The 9,613-nt window shown below is 55.2% G+C and overlaps 1 protein-coding gene across 1 annotated transcript; it reads right to left on the bottom strand.

Annotated features, from left to right (window-relative positions):
• Window positions 1-7,797: 7,797 nt before the first annotated feature.
• LOC149334743 (uncharacterized) lies at window positions 7,798-9,332 on the bottom strand. The gene has a single exon (XM_089556307.1). It carries the CDS (start codon window positions 9,295-9,297, stop codon window positions 7,963-7,965), a length of 1,335 nt encoding a protein of 444 aa, XP_089412433.1. The 5' UTR covers window positions 9,298-9,332; the 3' UTR covers window positions 7,798-7,962.
• Between the last annotated feature and the right edge of the window lie 281 nt (window positions 9,333-9,613).

The raw sequence follows: 9,613 nt of genomic DNA on the forward strand, positions 1-9,613 counted from the left end.
GGCCATGGTCACTGACGCCGAGAGGGGCTCCCTAGTCCGCCATCAAATCTCCGAAATCCATTAAGGGTCTGCCGACGACGCCGTCGACGCCGAAGAAGGTGTCCAGGCCGGCGCAGTCGGGGACAGCTGGGACGGGCTTGGCCCCGAAGACGAGGGTTGAATGGGAACGCCGCAGCCGGTAGCCTCCTCCGTAACCCCGCCGCCGTCCAAATTAACGAGCAGCGACGCCGACGGCTCCGGACCGGCGCGCGCCACGGTCAGCAGCCACTGTGCATAGGCCGGGTCCTGGCCGACTCGCCGGATTACTTCCTTCACGGCCGCAGTCAATTGCGGCGCCGGTGCTGTTACCTGGTGCCGGTCGATCCGACCTCTGTGCAGCTTGGACTTGGAATGGGAGTCCGCCAGCAGCAGACCACCGCATACGCAAAACTCGGAGCCGGGCGCCGGAGGCAGTGAGGCACCGTTGGCGCGAAGGTCCTCGTCATCCACGGTCCGTCCCTGAAAACGGGCCAGCAGACGATCAGTTTTCTTTCCCCTGTGGGTCCGCTCCTGCCGCTTCCATGGTGCCGCAGAAAAGTATGAAACCGGCTGCCGCTGTGGTACGTCCAGGTCGCCACCGAACGCTTCTGCGGAGACTTCGACACCGCCGCCGTGCCCGGTTGTGCGGTGGGCCCCGAACCCGTAGATGTAGTGGCCCCGGGGCGTGCGGGTTGGTGCTTGAAATAATTGCAGTGCTCCTGCTGGTCCACTGGGCTCGGATGCTGTGGGTGCCTCTTCTGGCCGCCGGAAAAGGTTCTCTGAGTCTGCATGACCTTTTTCCTTTCGATGATGCGGAACCACGGGAATTGACTGCGAATAGTTCGGTGTTCCGATGACGAGTGCAGATCCCCCAGGCTTGCAGGCCGCGCCCTTTCCCCTTGTCGGACCCGTACTCTCTTTCTTCGGACACTTGATTTACTGGAGCAGACCGTCGCGATGGCCCACTGGACCCTCTCACTTGGTCGAACCGCCTGCGGTAGGCTCACCTCCTTTCCATCCCTGCGACCTTCGGCCCAGAACTCCGGCGCAACAGAGGCCATGTTCCGCTGCCGCCTCCTCCTGTCCCCGGGACCCGCGATGGCCCGCACAGCGGGGTGTCGGAGCGCTCTTGCGGGTGAAGCCGTAGCCGGGGAGTCCGGGGCTCTCAGGCGGCCTCTCCGCCGCCGTTTTCGCTGTGTTAGACAAAGGCGCCGGTTTCCCCGAATTCCCGCTCGCTCGTCCCGCGGCCGACCGGAAGCTGTTCTTCTTCTGCGCAACTTGGTGGCAACAGCGGGCTCTTGGCTCCGGAATGCGGCCGCCTTCCAAACGGCCTGACTCTCGGTGTTAGAAGCAGCAACGGTCGTTGCGGCGTCCGCTGGCTCTCCTCCGGGCACGCTGTGAAGGCTGGCCTGCGGCTGCAAAGCTGTCTTTTCTCTTTAGTTACTTTTAGTGATTTACACACATTTTTTTTTCTTTCAGTTAGTCTAACCCCGCTCGGTCTTTTCCGAAGAGAAAGTGTGTGCTTGCTCCGGAAGCCACGGTGCGAAATATGGAAGGGGTGTTCCGTCCATATTAAGCAGGAGAAATTACTCCCTGCGCGTTGGTCAGAGTTGTTTCTGCCGTGGGCGCAAGTTGTAACGAGGCGCCGGGCTCTGTTGTCGAGCCTTGCCTCTCGGTGCGGCTGCCTGCTGGCGGGGGAGGGTGTTCTCCACAGGCCACTCGTTCCCTCTGTCAAAGTAGGGTTTGAGATCACAGACATGCACTGGCCCGCCGGTCGGTCTTAGCGTCAAGTCCGCCAGCCTGTAGACGAGAGAGGAAAGTTTCTCCCGAACTACATATGGTCCCGTCCATTTCGGCGCCAGAGAAGCAGAAAACCGCTTACTGGCATCGCTCAGAACGTGACTGCGCCTCAACACCAGGTCACCCGGTTTGTAGTGAACTTCCCGGTGAGAGCGGTCATACTGCGCTTTCTGCTGGGCCCGAGCAGTGCTCAGATTCCGGCGTGCTTTGTCCAAAGCCTCCGTCATCCTCGCGCGCAGCCCGGTCGCATAGTCGGCGCGTGCCGACCAAGCAATCGGGTTGTCGCTGCGAACCTGTAGAGTAAGTTCTAACGGGTTCGGCAGCTCCCTGCCAAGGTTGAGAGCGGCAGGTGTGTACCCAGTCGAGCGGTTCACGGTCGACCTGAGAGCAAACCCAATCTCGGGGAGACAGGTGTCCCAGTCGATGTGCGTCTCCGCAAATGCACCGAGCATGTGCTTGATGTTGCGGTTCACGCGTTCCGTGGGATTCGCCTGGGCGTGGTACGTGGTTGTTCTCCTGTGCTTAATGCCAAGGGCCGCACAGGAGTCCACGAAAAGTTTGGCAGTGAAGTACGATGCATTGTCCGTTATCAACTGCCCGGGGTAGCCGAATCGTGTGAACACCTCGATCAGCTTCCCCATGATTACGCGAGCCGTCAGCTTTCGAAGTGGGAACAGTTCCACTCATTTGCTGAAATGGTCTGTGACAACGAGCAGATATTGGTTTCCACTCGTAGTCCTGGGGTAAGGTCCCATGACGTCACAAGCCGCAATTTGCCAAGGACCCTGGCTATTGATCGGCTGCATGAGCCCAGGTGGGCGTCCACCACGTGGCTTGACCCTTTGGCACACGTCGCACGAGCGGGCGTAGCGTATCGCATCCCGCTTCATGCCAGGCCAGGTAGCGAGGCGGCACAACTTGAGGTAAGTCTTAGGGCCACTCGCATGCCCAGCGATGCACGTGTCGTGAAAGTAGCGTAAAAGTGCTCCTCTCAGCGTGCGTGGAATCACCACCTTGAAGGACTCGTGTGTATCCTTCTCGGAGGGGATATATCTCAGCAGGATGCCATTGCCATCGGAGTCGAGCAGATAGGAATCCATCGCGCTCACAGCATTACCAGCTGTGTTCGAGCGCCCCGCACGGACAACAATACCAGTTGCCTCCATGTGCGCCGCGGCCGCGCCGCCCGGCTCCCTGAGCCCGTCGAACACTTTTCGGCAAAATGGATCCTCCCGCTGTGCCTCCAACAGCTCCTTTCTGCTGAAAACGCTCACCACTGAACTGATGCCTTCAAAGTGGTTTACGCTTTCGCCCTGGGAAGGCGGGGTGTCCCTTCCCTCGGGGCGTTGTGTGAGCTGCGCGGCAGTCGCGCTGCTCTGGCTGTCGGGCGCGGCGGAGTGGGCAGTGTTGTTACTTCCCAAGCCGTCAACGGGCGCGCGCGAAAGTGCGTCCGCCACCACGTTGTTCTTGCCCCTCCTGTAGCGCACGGTAAAGTCGTAACGCTGGAGGAGTAGCGCCCATCGCGCTAGGCGTCCGGACGGCTCGCCTAGGCGTCTCAGCCAAGTGAGTGCCATGTGATCAGTCTCAATCACGAAAGCGACTCCATCGACATAGTAGTCAAACTTCCGCAGAGCGAAGATAATCGCGAGACATTCTTTTTCTGTCACGGAATAGTTTCTCTCTGCGGGAGTTAATGAGCGGCTGGCGAACGCCACCGGTCTCAGGCTACCTCCGTGCTCTTGAAGCAGGACTGCTCCTAAGCCCAGGTCACAAGCGTCCGTGTGGATCACAAATTCCCTGTTCAGGTCAGGCAGCCTTAGCTCTGTGGTTTCCGCGAGCGCGCAAGTGAGATGGCGTAGTGCCGCCTCTTGCTCGGGTCCCCAATGCCACTTCACACTTTTCCTTAACAGTGCTGTTAAGGGGGCTTGCAGAGCTGCGCAATCTGGGATAAACTGTCGATAAAAGTTCACCAGCCCCAGAAAGCGTCTTAGTCCGCCTATATCTGCCGGCGACGGGAACTGCAAAATAGCCCGCAGCTTGTCTTCGCACGGCAGAAGGCGTCCTTTGTCTAGCGTAAACCCCAACAGTGTTATTCGGGTCGCCGCTATCTGGGTCTTGTTCGGGTTCAGAGTGATTCCCGCAGACCTCAGCCTTTCCAGTACATCCCTGAGATGGCGTAAGTGCTCATCAAAGGTTTCCGAATACACGACAATGTCATCCAGGTAAGCAAGAGCGTGGTGCCACCTTGCATCGCCTAGGACACGGTCCATCAGACGCTGGTACGTCGCGGGCGCTCCGACCAGGCCGAACGGCATTCGGGTAAACTGGAAAAGTCCCCTGTGACAAGTGAAGGCAGTTTTCTCTCGGTCACTGGGGGTCATCTCCACCTGAAAGTATCCTCTGCTAGCATCGAGCGTAGTGAAGAACTTCGCTCCACCAACATTAGACACTATCGAGGGAATGCTCGGAAGTGGGTATGCGTCCTTCCGTGTCACCTCGTTCAGGCGTCGATAGTCCACACAAAGGCGGGTTGTTCCATCCTTTTTGGGCACCAGCACCACTGGAAACCCCCAGGGGCTGTTTGATCGTTCCACAACGCCTCCCAGTAAACCATAAAACGTACCATAGACATCAGCAAGATATTTACGCTGGACATTAGACACCTCCATTAGACATCCATATTAGTACCGTTTTCGAAAAATCTACGTACCTACAACATGGAAATTGGGGTCCAGTTCACGTTGTAGGTACGTACTGCAGACATCACGCTCTACATTTATCAGATATTTGTGAACATGTAAGTACGCCCAGTCTACGTAGCCTAGACGTCTATATAAAGAGAATATGACTATACATAGATCAATATCCAGGTGAAAATTTCTAACTGGTTCCAGTCCTACTGTTTTAAGAGACACATTTCCAGACTGGAACCAGCTGCAATACGAGATGCAGCTGACACCTGTTACAATTCCAGATGGAACGGAGACCTACTGCATCCCAGCCACAGACTTCCTTATGGAGTCGTCGGGACGTCCAAGCACTCCAGCTAGCTCAAATACAGTTGAGTAAGCGAGTACATGGCCATCATGGGAGCCCAAAACACTGCAGATGACTTCCTAGTGCGTCAGTATTTTATTGCGCTCGGCGCTTTCACTGAATCTTCTCGTTGAGCATAATCGTCAGGTGAACAGCTGCGGTGGCATCAATACTCTTCTGCCGAGCCCAATAGGCCAGGGTTGCTGCAAAAGAAAGCATAATTGTTCACTTTTACAGGTGACAAGAGAATGGCACAGCAACCACAACAAACAAACCCAGTAATTTACGCCACTTTTACCGACGCAAGTCTATGAAGCGTCAAAGGTTGCCCTTGCAGCACTAAAAGGCAGTCGTGCTGAGCGGAGTGTGCTTGCACACGCACTTCGGCACACCATCCGAACGCATGCCCACATTTCGGTAGTAGAGTCCAGTTGCATACATCACCAGCCTTTTTACAATCATGTGAACACTGTAATCATGTCCAGTGCAGGCCAAAAATTTCTCCAGTTAACCCTGTGCCAGCGAGTTTGGCAAAACAGCCAAACGAGTGAGCGAAAAAATATAACGTGCCGATAAATGCGTTAGAATTTTTTCATTACGAACGCAAAAATAGCATAAAATACACTTCAATGAGTAAACTGAGTCTGAGTACGCACCAAGAAAGGTCACAATCCCAGCCGGTGAAAACGACTTGTAGTCCTAATTCGTACTGACGGGTCCACTTCGCCGAGTAGCAAAAGCAAGCAAACCGTCTTCCTTCAGCTCCATCAAGGAAAGAACGGTTGAACAATCTCGCCAGCTATAATAAGGGAATAATTAATTCTGTGTCGAGGTTCTTCAAACACAATGTTCCCACGGAACACGATTGAAATCGCACACGCCCTGCGCTCTACCACTGCCGCCATGGCTGAACCTAGCCTCGTGCGGATGTGCGAAACTGTCACATATTTTGTATCGTCTCTTTTTTGTACTTAGTAGCAGGCTTGGTGTGGCATGAAAAATAAGTTAATTATTTTTAAATTGTAGCATATTACTTTTTTCACAGCTGCAATCGCCATGCGCAGTTTGCGCTATTCTTGATAAAATACGATACGAACTACAACGCGATGGCGGCTTAGACAATTCACCGCACTTTCCCCGCCGCCGCCTGTCCGCAGCGCATGTAGCATGAAGGCAAGATGACCAATTATCATTAGGGTAACGGGCTGGATTCAGAGAGAATGCAAGCACAGCAGAGATGATCGGGGCAGGTGGGCAGATGAGGTTCGGAAGTTTGCTGGGATAAGGGGGCCGCCGCTGGCACAGGGTTAACTGGAGAAATTTTTGGCCTGCACTGGACATGATTAGTGTTGACATGATGATAAAAAGCGGGACTCAAGAAGTTTATTCTCAAGAAATATGAGGTCACACATTCAGCAACACAAATGCCTAAGCTTTCCTCAGCTCAACATTCCAATAGTTATCATTGCTAGCGCGATTAGCAGATTTAAGACATTTCTGAAAAAACAAAAAATAACTCCCAAAAATTGAACTGAACCAATTCTTGTATTTTAAATAGTTGGATGAGTTGAATAAAACATGCTTAATCAGAAAAAATGGTTATTATATAGTCCTGGCTGCTAAATAACAAGTTTTTTAGTGTGTCCTCACTTTTCAGTGTGGTTGAGATAGCTTGCAGGCTGTAGCACAAGGTATAAATTGAATGTAAGAATAGTAATGAAATAACAATGCGAATCCTGACCAAAGCGACTGGCATTTCAAACCAACTGCGTACAGTTGAGTCAGAAACCTGATGCGTGTGCATTCAAATTTGTCTTTACTACTTCCCGTATTTTTCTTCTTTCTAGGCAGGATAATGTTGCCGTGAAGCGAGCACGAAAAAACACAGGCAGCGCTGGTCATGCCTCCAATTTGTAGTCAACAGCGATTTCAAACTTTAAATGCAGTAAGGCAACACGAAATATCGAACGATTGAAAAATATGGAATTCTTAAATTATATATCTCGCTCACATACCCAGGACGTGACAAGTAATATCTACGAGAAGTCTATGTTAAGGCAGATATGATGTCGTGGGTACGTCTGCAGCTTTTCCACGAAAAAAGGTTGGTAGATAAGACGTCTGAGAGATTTTGGTTTGGTACATAGACGTTCAGACTTAATCTGGACATCTATGGGAGGTTTGTGGTTTGCTGGGCTGTATCGAGAAGCTCGTCCAGTGCGTTATCGAGCGCTTTCCTCTTAGCCAAGCTGACTGGCCGAGGATTGCACTTCCATGGAACAGCGTCGCCTGTCTCAATTTTGTGCCTAACCAGCGTAGTGCAGCCAGGCCGCTCCGTGAATACGGCGTCGTACTCGTTTAGGAGCAGAGACAAACGCGCTTTTTCCTCCCCCGACAAGCTGTCTGAGTTGTCCAGCAGCGGGTGGGGAGGCCTGCATGCCGCCGCAGCACAGAGTGCAACCGCAGGGGGGACAGGGGGTCGCGCGGGAGTGGGGAGGTTCCCTTCCGCGCTTTTCCTCTCGGCGCGGTCGACAGGCTGGTTGTTCAGCCGGGCCGAAGGCGTTTCGAGGCTATTTTTCGGGCGATCGTTGCGTACGTCTGCGCGCGAAGCATCGGAAAGCGAATGTGCTCTCGACGCTTTTTGGGGTTGAACGAAAGGTTCCAGGGTGCCACATGCTCGCTCCCTATATCCTCCGTTGCAGACGTCAATAACAATGCCCGTCTTGGCGAGGAAGTCTCTACCAAGAATAATTGGAACCGATAGGCCGGGGAGGTGAGCGAAGCGCTGGCGCCTCACTCGTTTCTCCCACCGCACCACAAGCCGCGCGGCCCCACTCGCGTGTGCAATGCCGCTGGCTAATCGGAACGTGAGGTTGCTCGCTCGCAGTCGGAGTCCGTTCCGACGGAGATGCTCACACACCTCGTCGCCCAACAGGGATGCGCTCGCTCCTGTGTCTAGCAATGCCATGAACTTACGTTGTGCCACTGTAAGCTCAATAAGCGGTACTGGCGTGTCGCTGGGTGGTTCCAAACGACAAGCCAGCGGGGCTAGGAGTTCGTGTGACTCACTGAGCACCGCTGTTGACGCCGCCGGTTGCGAAGCGTTGCTCACCGGCGGCCGCGTTCGTTTCCCGAAAGCGCGTGCTCTCGGTTCACGGGGCGTCTGCACTCCCGGGCGTAGTGCCCTCGTTGATTGCACCGGTAGCAGAGGGTATTCGGCCATTGCCGGGCGGGGCAGTTGTCGCCTCCCGCCGGCTGACCGTTCCTCCCTGCCGGGCCTACCGTCGCAGTTGCCCTTTGGTCTAGCGTCCTCGGGTCGGTATGTCGGTCCCGATTCTGCATACCTTGGCCACGCGCAGCGTGTGCTGACCGCATAGCATACGTGTACGGGTCGAGAGCTCGGTCTGACAGTTTCCAACCGTTTCTCAGTTGCCCGTCACTGAATGCAACCATTTCGGCTCCCCGGGAACGGTTTCGAAAAGTATCTCCGTTCCAGGCGCATCGCGGCTCAAGTGCCTGCGACGCTGGCGGGGGTGGCCGATACGCGCGGGAGGCGAGTATGTCCGCCTGTATGCGCTTGGCTGCCGAGGCGAGTTCGTCCAAGTCCCTGAACGGTACGCCTCGTAGGTAGGCTGCGAAGGTAGGGTGCGCTTGTCGCGTAACACGCTCTACCCTCTCGCCGTTCGAAGCTGAGGGGTCTGCAAAACGATAGAGTTCGTCCATCGCCCTCACGTACTCAAGCAACGATTCGTCCGGATGCTGAGTACGCAGCTCCAACTCGCGCCGCAGACGACGCTCGTAATCTGCGGGCAAGAACTCCTCGCGAAACCTCGCTCGGAACTCCTCCATCGTGCGAGACCGATGGCCAGTAAGGCGGAACCAGCGGGCAGCCTGATCAGTCAGTGAGATTGGCACGACACGCGCCAGAATCTCGCCATCGGAAAGCCCTGTCGCCTGCTGGTAGGTCAGCATGCGCTCAAGGTACTCGTTGGCACTGACAAAATCATGGTAGCCACTGTAGCTGGGAAGGTCCACCCTTAGCCTCGGACTCGCCGCTGGAGCGGGTGTTTGCAGGTTGTTCTGCACGATACCCGTGAGGCTCTCTATGAGGCGCAAGGCGTTGCGCAACACAGCCTCTTGGGCCTGGCCAGGTAGTTCTGGCTGAGGGGCCCCGTGGGATGAGCAAGATTGCACATGTCGCGCCATGCTCTCCCTACATGGCGGCATAGCGCTTGGCGAGAAGTGCCTAGCGTCGCCGCTCGTCTGAGCCGGTGTGTCGTGTGAAGCACCGCTCGGCTCAAACGATATAAGATCACAGGGGCTAGCGTCAGCCTCTGGGAACACACCTGCAGTAGTTGTTACTGCCGTGCCAAGATGTTGCTGCTGAGAAGCCGTATTGGACAACCACAGCAGGGACTGGATGTCAATCCCGCTCGCCGCCATGGCTAGTCTGTGTGTCGGCAGTCGCTCACACAGACACTCGGTTTGTCACACCTCTGGCCCCCCACGTTGGGCGCCAAGAATATGGGGGTTATTCTTGTAGTAACGCTCAAAGGGCTAGAAGCAGTTGTCGCTCTCTAGCACCAGCGTGCCAGCCCTAGCAGTCAGAGCTGTGACCCCCAACCCGCGGTGCGGTGAGTCGCAACCACGGCGGGTTCGGGCCAGAGGGGACAAACACGAGTATGCTACTCGGAGGAGCGTTTATTGCTCCCGAGCAATACAATGCAGCAGCAACAATACAACCGCCGTAACGAGGGCG

Source organism: Amblyomma mixtum, chromosome 8 (assembly GCF_055824585.1).
Source record: "Amblyomma mixtum isolate Tamu chromosome 8, ASM5582458v1, whole genome shotgun sequence".
NCBI classification, from domain to species: domain Eukaryota; kingdom Metazoa; phylum Arthropoda; class Arachnida; order Ixodida; family Ixodidae; genus Amblyomma; species Amblyomma mixtum.